We start from the raw sequence: 21,745 nt of genomic DNA on the forward strand, positions 1-21,745 counted from the left end.
CGTACTGCGAATCCGCGCAAAAGCTAAGCGTCATTCGTGACGTCAGCGTAAACCAGAGACTCGGTTGACGCATCACGAATATTACAGTTGCCGTCCGAGAGCTCAGACTTGTTCACTGCTTTTTCAATAGATTCGCTTTGTCGACAAAACAATATGAAAAGAATTCCTAATCCGATTGCTACCAAAACGGGAGCATCCGTGCTCGCAGTGATCAACGAGGGAGACTCTTATCGCGATTCGCACGACCGATTTCTTATAATCATGTCTCGAGCATCATGCTCTGGCACAAGATTATTCAACGTGCATCTAAGGCGAAACATCGAAAATTCGATGTTTTATCCTTAATGAGTGATTCTTGAGAAGCTATCGATCAACTCAGTGGAGAGCGAATTTTCTAAATATTCAATCGTCAGCACCACCAATTCTGTTGCCGAGCGATGATCCAGCAACGAATTTCGTTTTATACCGATGGTATTGAAGTTGGGACCGTTGGAAGTCTGTGAGTTTATTTCTTTTTTCAAGCTTCGTGGTTTCGAAAATAACATTTTTCTTTTACAGATCGTTCCACGTGATTAAAGCAGATTCCAAAAAGCAACGTTTGTAAGTTCAATTTAAAAAAAGTGCATTTTTGGAAAGCAAAAAAATATGCGGTACTCCAGCGATGAAAACTTCAATCTCGCTCGTATCTAACGCAGCGCTCGAAAGCCACGTAAACGTAAAGTACGCTTTCGGGTGACCTGATTCAAGCATTTGCGAAACGTCCAAAAAAATCTTCGAATAAAATATAATGAATAGAAACCATTTGAAAATTTTACGAAGAGCACTCGAGGGCATAATTCCTCTCGAATTAATTTTCAAAGTCACGAACGGTATAGCGAGTTGACAAAATTATTATGATAATTTGTGGTAATATTTGTAGTGAAAATAACTTCACCTACAGAAATGAGTTTAGTGTCAAAATAATTAGCCAAAATGATGCATATCGCTTATGCGTCAAATTTTCTCATTAACATACCTTTTCTTGAGTTCTATTCCACACGATTACGCTGTGACCGCTATTGATGAGGTTCTTGACGATCCCACTGCCCATTATTCCGAGACCGAGAAAACCGAACTTCAGGGTCGAAGGGAGTATGTTTTTCTCCTTCAAGGTCTGGGACAGAGTTTCCACGTCCAGGGGTGGTGTTACCTTTAGAACGTTGAAAAAAAATTATACATATACATTCGTGTGTATGTATATATGTTGTAAATCAATGGCCTCAGGTATTTCGACTGGGAAATGTCGAACGGTTTACAGTTCAATTACGAATCGAAAAACTTAACAATTGAAATGTTTCTCGGTCAACCATTTTTGAAAATTCAATAAATTAATCCGCTACTGCGCGTAACGAGATGCTTCATGAATTTCATATTTGTCGAGTTCCCTGAATATTTTTTGAATATGCTTTTTTTTATGATTCTTTAGACCTATCGCCACATCAATATGTTTCTGAAAAATAAGATGCGATCGACAGTAGGCGTGCATTCAATGATTTTTCCTTTTTTGATGAATTTCTCTCGTTTAAATTGTTTTAACCGCAATCGATCAATATTTATGATTAGAAACTCAAAAGTGTGAAATATCGCAGTTAAAAAATAACTTGAAAAATCCAATCTTCTTTTTTCAAGAACGTTCACTCCTTTCAAATTTCTTCGAAGCTTTAGAAAAATTGTCAAAAGTTTGGAAACTTTTCCGAATACAATATCAACATTACATTGACAACATTTTTGGGAAAAGGCGGAAAAAAATGAGCAAAGAAAAAAAAATTACTTCGCTATTCGTTAATTAATTACAGCTGTCACGACTTATGTGCAACAATTTTATGATTGTTTCATCATCACGTATCAATGTTTAAAACAACTCGAAGATAACCGATATTCGAATGATTGATGTTTTTTTACGGAGCAGTGGAGTAGTTTTATACAATTTCACTCGAGGGTGTTCGTTGATATGAACTTTGCAAAACAGTTGAAAATTGTATAATTTCAAATAAATTTCTGAAACCGTCAGTAATGAGTGTGGTTCCAACGATCACTTAAGTTAAGCAGCTTGGGGCGATACTCGGATGGGTGACCGCATAGCCACGCACCGTCAAGCGCATCAGTCTCTGTGCGGAAGGCAGTTTTTCTGAGTTTCTGATCGCCCCAACGAACTGAAACTCAATAAAAATATAACCGCTTGTTTTGACCGGATTTTCAGCAGTTTCTCTGGGCCCTCGTGCAAATGCCATATGGTAATTTGTTAGGGAAGAGTCACTGCAAGCAAGATTGTAAGAGAATCTCGCAGAAATAGAACTGAGAATAAGGAGAGTCGAGGTGATTGGATTAGCACATGAAAATCACAAAAGTCATTGAAGAAAAAATTTCGAAAGATTTTCATTTCACAATTGATACGCTCGATTTTTTTGGAAACGTTTTTGATGATTTTATCCCTGCTTATATTATTTATGATTGATCGATCTCAGCTTTATCTTATCGCGCATTGCTCGAAAATCTGGCCGATACACATTTTTGTTTGAAAGTGTAAAAAAAAAAAAAAATGTACGTAAGCTGCGATTAAAACGAAGAAAGCCATGAATTCGAAATATTTTCGAACAAATTGCGAAACGTTTGAACGTGAAAGTATTAAAATTGTTGGAGTTCTGTTTAGATCAACGGAACAAATAGAAACGACGGAATCATTGTTATCGGTAAAATAAAATATTGTTGCAGTGAACTCATCCGTTGAAGCTCGGCTGAATGAGAACCACTGCAAAGCGCGCTTGTAAGATAGCATCGTTTCACCGTCATCCGGCTCATGAAACGTGAAATTTTAAGCTCACAAATCCGTACATTTCGAGAATTGTGGAGTACAAAAAAATTGCAACATCATTCTCAAAAATTAAAAAAATAAGTGAATAAATAAATAGTTTTCATAATCTGATGAAAAAAACCTTGTTTTTTTTACCAAAGTTAATGCTTGTTGCATGAGAAAAACCTAACAATGTTTTCAAAAAGAAACGTTGACTCGAAACTATTTTCCATCAAATAACACTCACTGAATTTCATTACAAAAATTATTTGGATTGCTAAAACCTTGAAGATACAAAAAGCAGAAAAATCATCATTTTTTACAATTTTTTTGTTTAACTTAAAAATTTGATTTGAGAGAAAGCAGAAAAAAATCGTTTTCAAAAGTTGTCCACAACTTTCCATAATTTTTAATGAAAACGCTTCGATTGAAAATTACCAAAATGAATTAAATTCATTGATCAACGGAGCTCTTGATCCGGAATTGGTGATTGAAAATTTTTACTTTCGAGTGGAGAGATTTTTTGAATATTCGTTTCAATACTCAAAAAATAAAAACGTTGGAAACGCTGTTATAAAAAAATAAGAACGAAACAAAAAAATCGGTATGACCATTGTATGAAAACTCGTTGCGATTCTCTAATGAATGCATTACTGGACAGTTCACAAAGAAATACTTGAATAAGAAAAAAACTATAATTAACGCTGATGGTGTTTTTTGTAACGAGACAGAAGAATTTGTTGGAAACAAACAAATGATTTCAATCATGAATAATAATGATAATAATAAGCGGTAGATGAAGCATTTTTCGAGGATTTTGTTCCGTTGACTCGACAATAATTGGTAAACAAGCTGTGAAATTTTGACTATTTCTCGTCACAAATGGTCGTTCATTTATTTGAATTCGCCTGTTCGAAAAAAGGAACGATTTTTTTGTAGCAAGAGAGCTTATGTTTGAACGAAACCTTAATTTTCCGAGACTTACAGGTCTGGCGATATTAGCTGGTCTATTGAGAAGAGTCGATCCTGATTTTCTCGGGGGACTGGTGTGATTCAAAGCCGGACTCATGCTACCAACGCGATTGCTGTTGCTCGTGCTCGATTCTCGCCGTTGTTTTTTCGCTGGACGACGAATGGAATCAGCGCCACCGCTACTGTCGAGTCTTTTCGCTTTTGGAGTTTCCTGAGATGAAAAAAATTCAATCATTTCATTTGAAACTACTGAACTCTCGTTATTTCGTTCGCAAACTGTCAGAAAAGAAGACAGCGACGGATCAAATTTTTCAAACAAAAAATCAACCATCTAACTATTCGAGGACATCAATTTCTGATTATTTGTGCCGTTTTCTGACAATATTGAAAATTAATTGGCGTTCTTTAGTTTCTTTCTTCTGCACTCAAACAAACGTGTAAGTAAGCTTCGGAATGTGAATACCAACCTTGCGAGGTTTTGGGGTCTTTGGACTCTTTTTCTCTGCATTGATAGTATCTTCTTTGAGACGGTCGAAGAGAGAGTCCGGATCTATGCCGTCATCCATCACCTAATATAACAATTTTTCAGAGCAAAATTGGTTATTGCAGTGACATTGAAGTTCCTAATGTATAGAGTATAATTGCAATCGAATTGTACCTCTCCTTTGGTGATATATTCTTCGATAGCTTCAACAGCATCCTTGAACGTAGTGGACTTGCTGGACTTGACAAGGGTTTCCTTGAACTCTTGATAAGGTTTGAGGCTTGTCTCTTCTATCCAAGCACTGGAAAATATATTTTGCATCACTCGTTTGTTCGGATGTGTTATTCTAATGCTTTTTTTTTTAGTAACGCACTTGTTGAAAAAGCACTTACTAGTTGTTGGATCCAAAGAAGAATATGCATTGCATTGGGCCTTTTTTTGTGTTCGGCTTCTTCAAGTCTTTTGCGTGTGAAACCTTAGGACCCCAGGCGTTGTATTAGTTTTGTGCTCATTTGAAAAATCTCAATTCGAGTTGTTCAACACTTGCTTACAAAGTGAAAATAAACAGCATTGCAATGCTACCGAACTGCTCTTAATTTTGCAAAATAATCTTTGAATTTTACATAAAAAGTTAAACTCAAAAAAATTGTTGCTTCGTTTAGTACTCTACATTTAAGTAATGAACAAAATTTAAATCATTTCAAAAATTATGCAAAGAATTTTTTGCATCAATACTTTATTAGGCCCACAGAAAATCAGTCCAAAGAGAATGAGAAATTCTCAACATGTTTTATATCAAATATAAGTTTTCAGTTAAAACACAACTTTCTTTTTTCTTTTCATGAAAAAGCATCCATGAGCATTCGTGTTCAATAATAATACATGATGAATTTGAGACTTTAAAAATGTCATCTATTTTCCGGAGCGGCTTCTCTTCAATATTTAACTTCCCAATTGGATCATTTAGAAATATAATTGTCTCGAGTATATCGAATGCTCACACAATTCAATTCATTCTATTTCATCAAAATATTCAACCTACAAATTGAAAAGCGTTAGACTTCACTTCGATAAGCATTATATATTGACAACTTTGTCTAATAAATACTCAACATCCTAAAATTCCTAAATAATATTTTTCTTTGGGTTGTCACATAATTTAATTTATTGTTGAATTTTAATTAACCGAATTACAAGGGTTTGAAATTGTATGTAAAACCGCAACCAACCATTAACTGTTCTAAAAAGTATGATACAAGCATAATTCTGATTTAGATTCGTGAATGAATGTTAAATTGGGATATCCAGAGTGTTTCAATTCGAAGAGAAAATGAAAAGTAAAAGGTATACTCATAATGAGAAATTTAAAATTAGTACTGAAAAAGTTTAATGACGAATCGAACAAAAAAAATGATACAGAAATTAATGGAATATAAGGTACTATTTTCATAACCTCGTACAATGTTTTCCCGCGTATGAAATCAGGACATTGGGAAAGCGAATAGTTTAGGTTATATTTTTATTTCGCAGCTGCGCGCGAATTTGAATTCGAAAGAGAATGGTGACCGTGTAACAATGTGGTCTTGAAAGATGGTAATAAAAAATGAGTTGATAATGTAAAAGGGTGGATAATGGAGGAAAAATGAATGAAAATAGACGTATCGAAAAATCCCGCCAAAACGTACGGCGGGAGAACGCGACCGATGGCGGAGACGGTAAGACAGACACGTTAGAAGAGTAAGCGAATGAACCGTTATACAAGGGAGACCCCCAAGTAACTTACCCGGCCGGGCCACGGTGAGAAACCCTTCATTTTAGCCCTGAAACACACACACAGTAAACGAGATTTTATGATTTGTTGATAATAAACACAATGATCCATGTATTAACGCGTTAAAATCGATACACACCATACAAGATCGCCCAGTTTGTATTCCTCGCGTGTCTCAGACATTTTGGCGACAGTACGTTCTTCTCTAACGAACGGCAAGCGACTGACTGACGAACAGCGGCGCCGATGAGCAAGCGTCGTTTGTGTACGACCGCGTGATCCAAAACACTCACTCCCACTACTCGAATTAACTACGCTCGTCAGACGTTGCCGCTTCTTTCCCCACAAATTCTGCAATGCACCCCAATAGTTCACCAAGCTCATAACTTCGAATATCTACACTCTGATGACTCTAAACTATCGCCTTGATGATTCTACGGTTATCCAACAAATGCGAGTGAAAACATGAGAAATGATGTGACGAAACGCGGTTTCCGGATGCGTTCAAAATTCCGTGGCCCTAGACAACATGCTGAGTTTCTAACTAGACTACTATCGACTTCTTCCACGCATTATATTTGTTCTCATCTCCACCGATCCCACATCTTAAATTTGTAAATTTTCAAAAGTATAAAAAAAGTGGTTTTTTGTTAACGTTTCTCAGTGCATTTCAATTATTTTGTGGTTGTCTGATATCATTGAACGTTCGATTAACATTTACATATATAGATAACGATATATGTACGCATTTCACAAAAGGAACTATGTATAGTTCTTCTGGATTAAAATCAATTTGGTCAGGCAAATATTAATTTTGTCTGTTTACTCTATTTCCAAATCTATATCTTATATTGTCAATGGAGACCATAAAACTCCCATGCTTGCATTGCATTGGTAAGCAATCTCGATTAGCAAAAAATTAATTTCCTGCATTATGAAAAACAGGAAATCTCTTGATAATAAAACAGGAAGCCTTTGCAGCTGAGAAAAAGTTGCGGTTTCACCCGCTCCGAATCGAATACACAAAAAAACAAAATAAAGGAATTTAAAAATAGCAAGACTTCACAGCCGTGACCCTAGACGTTGAAGAAGGTTCGACGTCGTAGCAATTTTACCAGCTGTCAGCCATCGATTGTGTGTAAAAACTTTCGTTGCTGCATCAACGAGTAGCTAATTGTTTTTTCGAATATTATACGAAACAGTATTTTTGAGGACATGAGACGTTTACCTGACCAAACGGAAGCAAATTCTGAAGACAGTGACGAAAATATGGTGCGTAAAGATTGATCAAAAAATGATAACTCTTTTCAATGTTTCATCGTCTCAATTGAACTCTTCCCCTGCCTTTCAATGAGAAATTTCACACCATCCCATCATTTGTCATTTTGATCGTCTTGAAATTGTTACTCCAGTCATTCATCGAATACATGAACTCTTCAAGAAACGTGTAAAAATTGTGCAAATCACCACTTTATCCCATGAAAATTCTGGATTTTCCGCACCCATCTATTTTATAATTAATGACGATGAATAATGTTGATCATTGTACGACGCGACCTCCCTCCTTGATTTCGAGGTTTGTTGACGTTCCAGTGACACTTGTGAGCCGCCTCGCGTGTTAATTTCCAATCACACAATTCTATATAAAATCTGTGTTGTTTTTTCTAATTCATGTCATTCTTACTCTTTGAAATAACCATAATATAAAAAATAAATAAAAATTTAATGTCTAGGAAAAATGTTTTATCATAAATTTTATCTCATTTTAGGCTCAAATAAACAGTGGTATGAGTAACAATTCGTCCGTACCGCCTGTCGTTATGGCTCTAACCGTTGCTTTACCTGAAATTGAAGAAAGTTTGCCCGGTCATTCGGGAGCATCAAACATGAATCCAAATTCAACAGCTCGAGCAATGGTAATGTAGTTAAGAAAAATCTGTTGTTTTTTTTTTTTAATATATCTACTTTTAGTTTGAAAAAAATACAGTATTATTCTTCAAGTAGTTGTCTTACCAAGGCATCTTTTAATGATGCTTTTTAAAACCCAGAGAGCATTGAAAATATTATGCAAACATTTTCCAAATTTCTGTAATTTTAAATGCGTTCTTATCGCAGAGTATCTGAAAATTCCATATTTTTCCTGTCAACTTTACAACATCTCGATTGGTTTTATTTTAGAAAATTTTCAATCAGAAATGCAGGACTGAGGTTTTGGATGTTTTAACAGTGAAAAAAAATTGTCTCCGGTCTCTATTTGTCTATTCAATATTTCTTGTTTTTACGACAGATGCATGGTGTAGAGTTGCCCCCGCCAAAACCAGATTTTTCAGCTCCTCCGCCGTATGAGGTAGCAACAAAATTGCCGAGTTACGAAGAGGTACAGCGTGAAAAGACTCTGCAAGGGGAACCAATGCCGCAACCGCAGATTCATTTGGTAATAGATAAGCGATCAGAATTTACGGAATGCGTACTTCAATTTTTTATTCACGCTTTAATAATTCCTGACAGCCAACAGGAGGGATCAGGGGTCAGCAACCGCTGACTATTTTAGCGATTGATACAGAGGCTACAGACGGAGATCCTGAGAGTGCATTGCTCGGCACTGATTTCATATTCTTTACTGCTTTTTTGCGTAAGATGATCTTCCATTATGTTGAAAAACAGTTGAAAGTTCGAGAATTTAATTTTCATAAAATACAATTATTTTCCCAGTTGCGTTCTTTTTCAACTGGATTGGATTTTTGTTACTGATGTGTTTCTGTCACACGATCGCTTCGAGATACGGCGCCCTTGCTGGTTTCGGACTTTCCCTCACGAAATGGACTCTCATAGTGAAACATTCCACAGATTTGGCTTCTCGTGAAAACTCTTGGCTGTGGTGGTTGATTATGGCATTTGGTACGTTTGAAAAATTTTCAAGTTCTGAGCAAAAATTCTCTTTCTCTGTCAGTAGATGACAAACTTCCATTTCCAATTTTCAACAAAGCAATGCCACCCTTCATTTGATTCTGTAATGCTTATCCCTTTACAGGTGTTCTCATTTGCATACGTGCGATAATTCAATACTTGAACATCAAACGCGGCTGGAAACTTTTGTCCGGCAGTGCTCAAGAGCGTTTGCTGTTTTTTTACTGAGATTCTGACGGAAAATTTCATCGAGGTAACAAAAAACAACACAAAAGGAAAAACAATTCAATTTTGCTCTAGAGCGTCTGATATTTCAATCGGGTGGGAGTCTGTAATTTGCACGATATACTACGCAAAAACCACCCCTAAAAAAACAAACATTATTCTACATTAGGTCGTACTATAGTGAGTCGTGGAAGTAACGAAGCAACAAATCGAGAAGGGGAAAAAACACGTATTTGACAGAGAAGTATAAAAAGATATTGCAACTTAAGGAGGTCGGTTACTTACCCAAAGTTGTTGAAATATTGTCAAATTTTTGTAGAATTAACCAATGATCTGGGAAATCAGGCATTTCTTTCGATTTATTTTTTTCGCTCTTTTTGAATAAAATTTAATTATTAAAAATACTGAGACTCACCAATTCTGCTCATGGTTGGGCCTTCGAAGACTTTTTTTGTGTATTAAATCACCGTTGAGTTCGTTCTATCATATAAATTCTTGATGTCAAACAGATCAGAGATAAAAAATTTACATAATTTCCTTTGTTTCGATGATGATTAGCTGTCAAATGTATATTATCAATCAGAAATCTCTTTTGCAAGAAAAAAAAATTCCACTAATCAATCGCAAGATTGTTTGAACACAGCTGAGTTTTTTTATTATAGTGGTTTGATCCATTTTACGATAAATCTTTTTTGAACACCTGGCTGAAATTTTCACTTTTCAATCCAAAATATCTTTCATATCACAATTAATGGAGGATAAAGGATAATTTTTTTGAGAACGTGAAATATTCTTGAACTGGAATTTCAGACGTGGTTTGAAACAATTCCCGAAACTTTGCAATACGATTTTGACGTTCATTGAAATTTTTTATTCCCTTCAATTTCTACAAATTCATATATTCCACGTCACGCGAAGAAAGATTTCGTTACTCGAAGGCAAAACGAACAAAAATGTTGAAAAATAATGTCAGAAATCCCAATGCTTTCGCTGAAGATCAATGAAAAATTGACAAAACTTTGACTATTTTAGTTGAAGTAAACAGCTCGCTTAAGAACAAAGTTGATGGGTGATTTTGCTGGAATAATTTACTTATCGACCACGAGAATATGATACATCGAGGGGCAATCGCGATATTCGAGAGAAGAGGGCTCCCTTAAAAAAGCACATTTAGCACTGTCTCCACTGAGTGTGATTATAAATTATTGAACACATTGGCCCGCTTGAATCGATGTCAGGCAGCGATCACGCTTGCCGTTTGTTTTCCGCTTCTTTCCGTGGAGACAAAAAATATAAATATAAAAAAAAAAGTAAAGAAAATGATAAAAATGATACTTGCCTTACGAGGCGTGCATAGAGTTGTTCAGAGTGCGCGCAAATGTCGAATATTCTGTTTACCAAAAAATTTCTTCATTGCGGCAAGTATAGGAGAAAAAAAAATTCACGCGTTTCCCGCGATTCCCATGATATTCCGAGAGTATTAAAAACACACATACACACTAATGAAACATTTTGGCATTAGAGACGTATAAAAATTGTACGATATTATTGGTTAGTGCACTAGAGGGATTTATTTTAGAGACTATCTATATACCGAGGTGATACAATTTATATTGATATATGGCCCCTCCTAAGAAACGCTTGTTTTTACGATTTAATTTATACATGTATACAGAATTTATAGGAACCATAAGTTACGTTGTATGTATCGATAAAAACAAACAATATATATGTATATATATGTATGAAGCAAGCATGTTATTGCTCACGTGACAGTAACGAAGTTTGCATTAATATGATTAACCAGTAGGGCAAAAAGCAACAAAAATCAAGAAAAAAAAATTATTGTTATACTGTATTGTCTATTTGAGATTAATTGGATTGTAATGAGCGATGATTTTGAAATCTACGTAAGGTGAACACCTTACGTAAATATTATTGTTATTTTATCTTGCGACAATGAAATTTGTTCCATGCCCCGGAGGTTTTACCGCACTGCTGGAACAATTGCAACAAACGCTCGAGGACAAGAATTTCGTCGGATTACTGAAATTATAAACAAAAACGTTTCATTCCGTTTTAGCACACTTCCGTCCGTTAATCCTTTGCCTCGTCACTTTTAAAAGATTCATTCAATTTCGTGTTCTTTTTTTCTCTTTCTTATGATGTAACGATTGAGAGAAAAATATAAAAAAACGAATAAAAACTAAGTTCTCTCGATTCAAGGGCCAGGAACCCAAATAAAATCATCGACTCATTTGAGCATATTTGTGTTTATAACTCTTCAGGGCTAATAAAAGAAAACAATGTGTGTAACCGTTGTACCGGATTGTACTCAATACTCGTGACACTAATTTTGTCCAATAATCAAATAATTCCACTCAAACGTAGATTTTAGATCATCAAATGCAAATGCAAACTCTGATCGAAATTTTATGGTTCGATGATTGTTGTATGACTTTTTTAAAATTAAGGATCCCACGATATTAAATGAACCCACTATCGATTAACACGTCCATTTCAAAACAGTCTTCTTTCTATTATTTAATTCACATTAATCCTACTTTTTTACCTAATACCATTTGAGATAAATACGAAAATTCATTTTTTTCGAAAATGTTCATAATTTCATAAAAAAAATATTCATAATTTCGAAAAATTATATCTTGAAAACGGATAGTGTCCTGAACATCAAGATCTCGTTGCAGAAATGCGAAAAAAAAAATTCAATCTTCATTTCTTAAAAGGCACGAATTCAAGCCCAAAAAAAATCAAGGTTTTTCCCGAATTTTATGGAAATTTCGCTTTTCAAAAAATATTTTGAAAAATTCCTAAAAATCAGTGTTTTCAGAGTTTCGAGGGTGGCTCAAAACCACATTCGATTTCAATACAATTGTAAAATCTTGAAAATCCGATTCACCTTAAACTTCGCTGAAAACGTAAAATTTTATCATCTGAATACTCCGATTTTTTTTTTTTTAAATCAACATGTTTTTGGTCTTATTGAAAAGCTATGAAACTTTTTTTATTATTTCGAATAAAATGGTGAGCAAGATAAGCGACAAAATGAAAATAAAACTGCTTACCAAAACGAATGAAATCACCAGCGAAAAACAATTGAAACGAAATCAATTAAGAAACAATTACACTAGCGACATTTATTTGGAGTATACTTTCGCTTCAATCTTCGAAGTAGTTCGCTCGCTACAGCTCTAAAGTATACTAATATGGAAATATATACAGATATACTGGTGCGTATATAGTCGCGTATTATTATTGTCTCTGGTATTTCTATATACGTACGGACACTCGATTCACGGCGCGTGGATAGTGAAATACGTAGTAGTTTAGTAAAGTGATCCATCATTTTGATGCGACGACGATAAAACGATTGTGTAAATTGTCGTTCATTTGAGACTCGAGATTGCTGGTGAACTGTCGACAAACAAGACTTTTAGCTGGATCATTTTTTCAAATAATATCGGTATAAATGATGATTGAATTTTTTTATTTAAACAAAATGAAAGGTGGAAGAAGAAAAATGTATGAAAAAAAGCAAATTATCTATTATCAACAGTCGTCAAATGTGGCAACAGTCGATTATGTATCGTTGGTCAGGTCAGAAGAAAGGGAAAATCGCGTGGTAGCAGACGACGAGGATACTTTTTTCCCCTATCATCGCAACGACGAAATTATATTGCTATCACGCATATAGAGGTTAGCGTCATACGTGAAGGAGAGCAAGGGGAGGAGAGAGAAGAGAGAGGGATAGACGTCGGCGAAACCGGAAGATCATAGTCTGTCTGGCAGCCCTGCTGGGTTATAAAATACACTGAGAAAAACAATCGGGAAGTGTAAAGTGGATGAATAAAATTTTTTGCGCATTCTCATTAATTAGTAAAGATAAATAAAAAAGAGGTGAAGAGAAATAGGATCGCGGGAGCATCAACGCGAAATCAAAGAAGTAAAAGAAAGACAAAACTCGCGGGCGGGAAGAGAGGTTATCTAGTTATCAAGAGAAGAAGAGAGGGAGAGGGAGCGAGAGAGAGAAAGAAAGAGTGAGTGAGAGAAAATCGAGACTGGTGCTCCCCCTCGCGCAGTGATTGATCCTCGGGTAAACAGGTGCATTTCGATCGGACGCCGATTAGTTGGCGTTGGCGTATCTTCAAGTACCAATACGCCTCATCATTCAAATTTAAATTTTCACGGGTTTTTACTTTTTCACATGCGGTGCAATGTGTGTGTATTTATGCGCACAATGTACAGCCGCATGTTTCCCCGAAAACTCTCTTTCGTGTTATAAATCCACAAACACGTTTTTTGTGCGCACGTACCTGTGAATTAATCGTGCGTTATTCTGATTTGTTTTTTTCATTTTTTTTTTTAATTCAATAATTGCTTGCCTTTCGGAAATTAGCGACGCCACAACCTGGGTCAAGTAATGAGTGTTTACAATGCGTCTTCGACGGCCTCCGGGGTGGCCGTCGTTACGCCCGAGAGTGCCGACGACTGGGTTGAATTCTGTGACAGACACGCCCGCGCCTCAGCATCAGATTTCGCGAAAGCTTTCTGCACTTACGTCAGTCTTAATCTTCCCGAAAGTGCACGGGCCACTCTATCGCATCGGGACTTTTTGCGAAAATTTATTGACACCTTCTGCGAACATTTTGAAAGCGAATACTTACGACGAAGCGCCAGGTTTGTTAACACGTGTTCTGTAGCGCTTTGGATTTTATTTTATTCACTTTCTTTTCATCATCTCTGTCGTGTAGTTTTTCGTATATTTTTTATTTTCACCCGAAAACCTTGACAATCGAAAAGTCCAAAAGATTTTTATTGTTTGTCATTTTTTCAAAATTATCTGTAGTATTTGTCATTGTAGTTGAAAATTGTGTACTTCAAGATAAATCTGATTAGTCTTGTTGTATCAAGGCACTAAGATGTAAAAAAAATTGTCTGAATATTATAAATAAAAGTAAAATTGACTGATGCTACTTTTGAATGCAATATTAGTTTTTTATAAACACAGTCAGAAGAAGCTGTAGTTAAAACAAATCATATTATACATGGAGAAACAGCGTTGTTTCTTTAATTTCTGAAATGTAAGTATTCTTTGGGGAAATATTTTATATTTCAATTTAAAAAAAAATGTCTAACACTAAAAATATCAACATTCATTGTTTTTCTAAAATATTAGGAAAAGCATATTTTAAATGTTTGACTTTGAAGTTAGCACTGTTGGATCATATGGAAAAATGAGCTTTTCGGTTGCTGAATCTTCAAGATTTCCCAACGAGTACTAGCAGATTTAGTTTTTGGGTTCCAAAACAACCCATATCGTAAATAAATTTATAGTTTATTAAAAAAGCAAAAGAGGTTTATTTTTGTCTCATCTGTCATATGCAAAGGTTTAACGATACTACAAATATACATAGAAGTTAATACAAATTGAAATAAAACTGGAAAATCTCATATCAAAGCACAAAAAAGTATGACAGCAGTGCGGTTTCTTTTTTACTGCTGCTTCTTCAAAATCGATATTGCATATGATGTCACAGTTATCGGCAGTTATTTGAAATTGAACCGGAATCTGTGTGTATAAATTGAAAAACTATTAGCAATTGAATTTACATTGAATTTTGTATCCATATTTGATTCAGTATTGAATTTTCATAATAAATCTTATATAGAGTTTTACAATGTTTGATGAAAAAAATTTCCTGGAGTTCAGTATGCCAAAAAACTATTTTGAATCAATATAGAATCAATGTGTCGGTCATAAAAATAGCAAAATGAGCTGCAATGGAATGAAAATATTTTCACTCATTTAATTTGCTAATATTTAATTTCTATCTGTTTGATTTAACATTTGGACAAAATGGTATTACAGATCTCCGTCATTTCACGACACAAGGAATCCAGCATCCATCGATAGAGACAGTGTGAATTCCACTGTTCAAAACAACAGAGTACCAGTGCGAGCTTCGTCCCACGAAGAATTCAGTGATTATTCGGAGCAGGATGGAGAAACAGTATCCCCAAAACCAGTGCACAAACCTTTTTTCAGACGTCTATCGTTCAAGGGACTCAAAAAAGGCAAAAGTTTTTTCCACAAGCAACAGAGCGATGAGGTTGAGTTGTCGCAGTCGGAACATCGCAAAGATAAACATTCGAAAGCGAAATTATCAAAGATTGTTGTGGAGTGTAGAAAAGAGGGCATTGTGAATTCATTGATGGGTGAGAATGCCGATGGTACACAAAAGTGGGAAAAGTCGAGACTGGCGCTTATCAAAGCGATCGGTGGTTACATGTTAGAATTTTATTCACCCCCGAAAGCGGTGAAACCACGCGATGGTGTCTTTTGTTCAGCTATAACAGAGGCTAGGGAAACAACGGCGTTGGAAATGCCTGATCACGAAAATACATTTGTTTTAAAAACACAAAACGCAGAATTTGTTATCGAAGCTCATGACTCTAATGACATGAGATCGTGGCTTGCCACGATCAAATATTGCATGAGGTTGATTCATCAGAATCCTATGAATCCTGGCTCTGTGGGAAATGACATTACAAACGAATCTGGTGCTCACGGCACTACGAACGTCGATGGTGATCGATTGAGAGCAAATTCGGCAAGCAAGAGTTCACGTATGGGTCCCGATCATCCGGATGATCTCGTCAATCCTCCTGAATTACCACCAAGACTCCGTACTCGCAGTAATAGCAATCTTGAATTGTGCTCATCGCAACAAGAGATTGAACAATGTATGTAATGATTTTTTAAATACTTTAAACACCAAAAAAGAGCTATAGAGCTTTGAGAATTTTAACTTTCTTTTGAGTCCGGCGGAAACAAACTTAGGAAATTAAACTTTTTGTTATAATGTCGAAAAATGTCAAATTTAAGAGCAGATGATACCATGTGTATTACGTTTCACATCGTTTGTGTCATTGAAAAACGATAAAACTTTCTGATATTTTTGAATTCTATCTATTAAGGTGATGGAGCAATCGCTATCTCGCCACCGTGAATGCGAGAGAGATAGCTGCAATTTTCGAAATTGAATATGTTCGACACGGTTCGATCAATAAAAAAAAGCCCCTGTCAGCATATTTTTGCCATCTTTCCGCGTCCGCTGACAGAGCCTTTTTTTGATTAGTCAAACGACAGCGGAGAATTTTCATTTCGAAAATTCGAGGTGAGATTAGTCGACTGATCCATGCTCCAACAAAAAAAATATTTTGTAAACAGCTGGCTGGGCTCCTGTTGCTCTCGTTGCAATCAGATAGAATATCGTTTTGACAAAATCGTAACTAGTTTGTTAAAGATTCAAAGATTCAAAAACCAGTTCGATTTTTGAGTGTGTTGTATTTTCCTCATTCCACCGTTTCATGTTTCTGATTTACTGTTCTCTTTTCTGATTATTTTACAATAGTAGCGAACGAAGGGGAATTGGATCTGTCCACTAGTTTAAGAGAGTACGCGTGGTTTCACGGGACTCTACCAAGATCTGACGCGGCCCAACTGGTATTGCATAACGCTGCTAACGGACACGGAGTCTTCCTTGTCAGACAAAGTGAAACGAGGAAAGGAGAATTCGTTCTTACATTTAATTTTCAAGGGAGAGCCAAGGTGATGATCTCAAACTAAACAATTTTTCATTTGAAAGAAATTATTTCAAAATCAAGTTTAAATTTTTAAAAATATTTCCTAAGATTTTATTCGTGATACAATAACAATACAAACGAAATTTGATCTACTTACGAATACGAAGAACATTTTTCTTTCGTTCCAGTGGTTGTGTCATAATGTTTAATATGCCTATGTCTGGTAGTGATGATAAAATCTATTTTACTAACGCATTGATCTCTGTACCTCGTATTCTGTTTCCTTAAGCTAATTAGAGTCGTTCTTGTTTTACTTACATAGACGTTTCGATATAAATTCACTTTTTTTTTTAATTATCAATTACATAAATTATACCCCGGATCGAGCATTTGATCGATTCTCATTGATTTGTACAAGATGCATTATTAGTCACACTTGACTTTAGTTTTTAGGAAGTTAGAATATTACAGAATTTTTTTAACCAGGTCCATATTTTGTAAAAAGCTTCCAATCGATGTTTGGACTTATTTGTTGCAAAGCAAATTCAATGTCTCGCAGGATTATTAAAGAAATCATTGAATGTTCCAGCATCTAAGAATGACGTTGAACGATCAAGGACACTGTCGAGTTCAGCATCTGTGCTTCCCAGCGATATTGGATATGTTGGATCACTTCCGTCAGAGCGCCATACCTCTTGAGTCCGGTGGCACGGAGGACGTCAAGCTGACGGAGTTCGTAGTGGCAAGCCAAACGAGAGTACCGCACCATACTGTAGCGAGCGCGAATGCTCAACAACTGCAGGAGAGAAGGCCAGCGGCAGCCCCGGAGCCCAGAGAAGTAAGAGTCAGCAGCGGAAGTCTCACTCCTCTCGAGTGAGCGCGAGTGGCCAACTCCCCACAGTCTGAAGTCTGAACTGCAGACAGTGAGTAGATAAACAAGCTAAAGCGAGATGAGAGTCCCCTTTTTAAGAATAAATAAAATTAAAAAAAAAAAAAAAAAAAAAACTACATCCAAACGAAAAAGAAAGCGAAATCTATTTCGAACAACTATCGACGTGGTAAAACGTCGAGCGACGCTTTTTTTTCATATTTATTTGAAATGCAACTTCAAAGCTGCTCGTTTATTGATTATCAAAGAAATTGAAATACGAAACGTTGGACCGTGGGTGAAGGGGCTCGCTTTCACACTAAACGTTCCCTCAACTTTCTGACAACAATTTCTCTTACCATAAATCAACTATTTTCTATTCTTATCTACTTTTTTTTTAACTTTCAGTCTATTAATTTCAGATCACTATTTATTTCATTCTATTTTACTTGTTTTTCTGTTTCTTCTTCTTCATTTATTAATTTTCTTACACGGATCTTGCAAGGAAGAGGAAAAAACAGGCGATTCAAAGATCGTTCGTTACACTGTTGCTATAACTAACAGCTATTCAATGAGAATTTTGTGTTGGGGACCGATTGTACAGGTGCAGACGTACGGAGGTTCGATAAGGATCAGAGCCGAGTCGCTTGAACCACTAGCACAGCAAAATACCAACACCGCCGAACAAACCGCTGCGTCCAGCGGTAGAGCCGTACAAAACGCCTACAGTTTTCTCTGACGTTGGATTCGCAGCACTTTGCCCTCGGGTTATCGACTGGTCAGTCCTCCAGATTGAGACTCAGTCGTTTACGCTCCGTTCGTACAAACTGTCGTGCGGCGAGTTATCCGTTAACGGTATGCAATGAATGAAAAATTCGCGGTTTCTTTTCATTCGTCCACTTTTGTCGAAAAATCTTGATTTGAAAACTACAAATGAAATGTTCAAAGAATTGGAAAATTATTAAGACAGGAATGAATATCATTTTTCGTTTTATACCAGCAATGTGAACTTCAATGTTGTGAAATGGCATCGGTGAACCTGCATATTTTTTGCGATTTTCACATGTACTCTCATTTCCTCAGATCCAACAATGGTTCGTTGTAAGATATAAAGATACAATCGACGTTTTTATATAGATATAATTTCCCAGGAGGAAAATAACTTTCAAATCGTATCGACAGTGACAGTTGGCACTTCGTACATAAAGAAAATCCAATTTAATTATTTGAAGGACAAAATTCATCGAAGTATAACGATGAAATTGACCGACAAAGTGTCAATTTCGAGATATGTGTGAATTTGGTAAAACTATCGATATTCGACTTTCAGTCAATGGAAAAGCCTTGTAACTTTTTTTTTTAACAGGTCCTTTGACTCAATGTTAATCCAGGAGCCAAAGAATTGACAATCGAATAATCACTTTATTAGCAGCAGTCAGATATTTTAATATATCGTCTTTTTCATATTTTTTCTTATTTTTAAAATGTGTAGTAAAATTTGATTGCATTTTAATATTTCATAAACTAATTATGTTCTTTGGACTAGCTTATTCAAAGTGAATTTTGATAAGAAATTTGTACTGTTCGTGTTTCGATACCTCTGTTGCTGAAAAGTTAAAATCTATGTCGAACTGGTCAAAGAAATTCGACTCCATATTGAAATTGGATTTTTTAAAAGTAGTATCGTGCCATTCGTAGGATCTGGGAATCCGACGAGTATATTTTTATGGCGAGAATGTAAAAAAAAAGTGGAAAAAATGACCGAAAATCTCGGTGTGCTTGATTCTAGAAGTTCACTTCACTGGGTATACCGTACTGAAGATACGGTATTTCGTCCGCCTCTGCCAATACCGGAAGCTTATAATCGTATACGAATCCCATTTACTCTGCAAGCTTTCTTTTTGTCTCGATTCGTTTTTGGAATGCTCGCGTGTTCTTGCACGAATGATTTTTTTCTTATGACGAAATACGATTTCGAGACAACGCTCAATTCGAAGAATCTCGGTTTTTTTCAAATGTGAATAGACACTATGCACAAATTAGATATTTGCGTGACGATCCAGTGAAAAAAATGATCATGAAATTGTGTAAATATTGATACTTTTCAAAAAGTTGGCGACTCAAACCGCACGGATTGAAATATGGTTGTCCAACGATTCGTTTTATTGAATGATTTTTTTTATTCAAGAAAATTTTTAGTATCGAGCAATTTCGACTGTATGGATTACGTAAGTGTATCGTACATTCGAAATTCATGGTATTTTACGATGTTGATACTTTTCGGAGAATTCGTTCTTCGCTACAAACAAAAAAATGCAGCTTTATCTGCATTTTCAAATAAGACTGGACCCAACTGATTTTTCAGGTTTGCCACTAGAGTTTCTGTTTGTATCAGAGTCTCTTAGCGAAATGTATCGACAAATTTCTCAGGTCAAGTTGAGGAATGGCCACATCTTCTTTTCCAATCGTTTCTCAAACGATCGGTGCTAAAATGAAACAAGTTTACAAATATATGAGTATCAAATCGCCTGATGTTTTGAGATTGTTGTTTCCTTGTTGTTTTTTCACGAGTTCTACAAATACTCTATTTTCATTTGCAAACTTGTTTTCCTCGATGAATCGGTACCAATTCAATAGTCTTTCAATTGTATCATGGCACTCGTGTTGAACGAATAACATTACGTAAGAAATCGTTAGATTTTTTTAAATAATTCCACGAGAAGACAAAAGAAAATGAATCGTTACATTTCGCTATTGCTGCAAGTCAACGAAGCTTTGTCTTCAACTTTGTTTACTCACTAGTCCTTATTTTCCTATACGTTATTCGATTTATTCGTATAATATTGTTTATAATTCCTGAAATCACGCAGGGCAAAAAGACGGGAGTTGTTTGATACGTAGCTCTTGTGGTTGAGCAAGGTCAGAAAGCTCAATTTTTCTGTAAACCGCATTTTGTTGTTCCATCATGTAAATATTGCAATCATGTGTCTCGTTTTTTTATGATTAGAATATATATATATATATATATAAATATGAGTGTGAAAATATATTATATGAAAACAACCATCACTTTTTTCATTATCGACGAAATAACGTGATTTATATATGCGATTGAAGATTGAGAGTGCAAGAAGGGCCTTCGTATAACTTGTAACGTGTAACTACCTGCCGCTAAATTCATTGTTGGATGGAATAAACGAGTTTTTCCGCGATCTGCGACGAAGAAGCAGAATTCAAAATGAAGAAAAAGAATCTTTCCGACTCAGTCCTATCAAATTCATCCTCGTTTTATTCGTGCACCGTGAGTCAAGGTGCGTCATTTTTGTTCATCAATAATGATAATTATTGAATTTTTAAAACAAACGAAAAAACTGATTTTCTTCTCGCATATCGCGTTAAATTCGTAATTGTTGTAAATTATGTGTCCAAGTGAAAGAACTTCATTTTCGAAGCATTTTTTGAGTTCGAAGAGTGTGCACGAGCTTTACATCGTCCCAAATTGCTGAAATTGTATAACAAAAATTCCGTCGTTATGTGTTCCGTGGGGCTTATGGAATATCATTGCTCCACGATGTTTCGCAGTCGGAATTAAATACGTGAGAATTCATGTACAGTAACTATCTAGTCTTAATAAACAATAAGCTCTGAACAAATCAGTCTGACATTATTATTATTTTTTTTATTTAAAAGAACATTTTAACGAACATTTGTGTTGCAATCCGTAATTTTATGATTAAGGAAGTTCACACGAATCTAATGGAAATCGAAAATGTCAACTTTAAGAGTTGAAATTTGGAAATATGCTAGAAATATACATCGTGCATCTATTCCCAGAATTATTATAGGATCCACCGTCTGGTCGTCGAGAAAACAATTAACGAAAATCACATTTTTTTGAAGGGTTATACATAGGCTGTTATGGCAAGCACACTCCCTGTGCGACGATTTGAATTTAATGAAATAGGATCCTCCAAACTTAAAAGAGCCAAAAACGAGAATAAGAAAATATGTTTTTAGACACATCAATGATGTCTTAAGAAATCTTTTTTACCGGTGAAAATCTCTTGGGAATGGAAGAAG

At 35.6% G+C, this 21,745-nt stretch overlaps 3 protein-coding genes and 2 long non-coding RNA genes across 6 annotated transcripts in view; 4 read left to right on the forward strand and 1 right to left on the reverse strand.

The window, feature by feature from the left end:
- Ndf (Nucleosome-destabilizing factor) overlaps positions 1–6,506 on the reverse strand; it is a 35,577-nt gene extending 29,071 nt beyond the window's left edge. Inside the window, exons 1-7 of the mRNA XM_043423048.1 lie at positions 6,197–6,506; positions 6,070–6,106; positions 4,679–4,761; positions 4,461–4,587; positions 4,270–4,371; positions 3,816–4,013; positions 1,016–1,189 (exon numbers count right to left, since the gene is read on the reverse strand). Coding sequence (XP_043278983.1) covers positions 1,016–1,189; positions 3,816–4,013; positions 4,270–4,371; positions 4,461–4,587; positions 4,679–4,761; positions 6,070–6,106; positions 6,197–6,441 — 966 coding nt within the window. The 5' untranslated portion in view covers positions 6,442–6,506. The remainder of the gene's footprint in view (positions 1–1,015; positions 1,190–3,815; positions 4,014–4,269; positions 4,372–4,460; positions 4,588–4,678; positions 4,762–6,069; positions 6,107–6,196) is intronic.
- On the forward strand, positions 35–3,818 carry LOC122413033 (uncharacterized). 2 transcript variants are annotated; one of them, XR_006261477.1, is made up of 3 exons: positions 68–499; positions 559–2,355; positions 2,752–3,818. It is a non-coding gene; the product is annotated as an uncharacterized lncRNA (long non-coding RNA). The 2 variants fall into 2 exon arrangements; XR_006261476.1 differs by lacking the exon at positions 2,752–3,818 and having other exon boundaries at positions 35–499; positions 559–2,049.
- On the forward strand, positions 4,009–5,408 carry LOC122413051 (uncharacterized). Its single transcript, XR_006261483.1, has 2 exons — positions 4,009–4,239; positions 4,392–5,408. It is a non-coding gene; the product is annotated as an uncharacterized lncRNA (long non-coding RNA).
- A 637-nt stretch (positions 6,507–7,143) lies between the features above and the next one.
- Positions 7,144–11,505, forward strand: Ndfip (Nedd4 family interacting protein). Its single transcript, XM_043423094.1, has 6 exons — positions 7,144–7,329; positions 7,827–7,973; positions 8,345–8,491; positions 8,566–8,689; positions 8,770–8,955; positions 9,089–11,505. The coding sequence occupies exons 1-6, from the start codon at positions 7,273–7,275 to the stop codon at positions 9,190–9,192; spliced, it is 765 nt and encodes a 254-aa protein (XP_043279029.1). The 5' UTR covers positions 7,144–7,272; the 3' UTR covers positions 9,193–11,505.
- Positions 11,506–11,836: 331 nt separating this feature from the next.
- On the forward strand, positions 11,837–21,318 carry Lnk (SH2B adapter-like protein Lnk). Its single transcript, XM_043423059.1, has 5 exons — positions 11,837–13,887; positions 15,080–15,954; positions 16,626–16,822; positions 17,387–17,635; positions 18,270–21,318. Exons 1-5 carry the CDS (start codon positions 13,631–13,633, stop codon positions 18,402–18,404), a joined length of 1,713 nt encoding a protein of 570 aa, XP_043278994.1. The 5' UTR covers positions 11,837–13,630; the 3' UTR covers positions 18,405–21,318.
- Positions 21,319–21,745: the final 427 nt, after the last annotated feature.

This window comes from Venturia canescens, chromosome 1 (assembly GCF_019457755.1).
Source record: "Venturia canescens isolate UGA chromosome 1, ASM1945775v1, whole genome shotgun sequence".
Classification (NCBI taxonomy): Eukaryota; Metazoa; Arthropoda; class Insecta; order Hymenoptera; family Ichneumonidae; genus Venturia; species Venturia canescens.

Excerpts from the sequence above, each read along its gene's own strand:
- Ndfip (XM_043423094.1), top strand. The coding sequence starts at position 7,273 with ATGAGACGTTTACCTGACCAAACGGAAGCAAATTCTGAAGACAGTGAC. Across the intron at positions 8,492-8,565 it reads CGCAACCGCAGATTCATTTG|CCAACAGGAGGGATCAGGGG; the intron begins GTAATAGATAAG and ends AATTCCTGACAG. Across the intron at positions 8,690-8,769 it reads ATTCTTTACTGCTTTTTTGC|TTGCGTTCTTTTTCAACTGG; the intron begins GTAAGATGATCT and ends TTATTTTCCCAG.
- Lnk (XM_043423059.1), top strand. The coding sequence starts at position 13,631 with ATGAGTGTTTACAATGCGTCTTCGACGGCCTCCGGGGTGGCCGTCGTT. Across the intron at positions 15,955-16,625 it reads GCAACAAGAGATTGAACAAT|TAGCGAACGAAGGGGAATTG; the intron begins GTATGTAATGAT and ends ATTTTACAATAG. Across the intron at positions 16,823-17,386 it reads ATTTTCAAGGGAGAGCCAAG|CATCTAAGAATGACGTTGAA; the intron begins GTGATGATCTCA and ends TGAATGTTCCAG.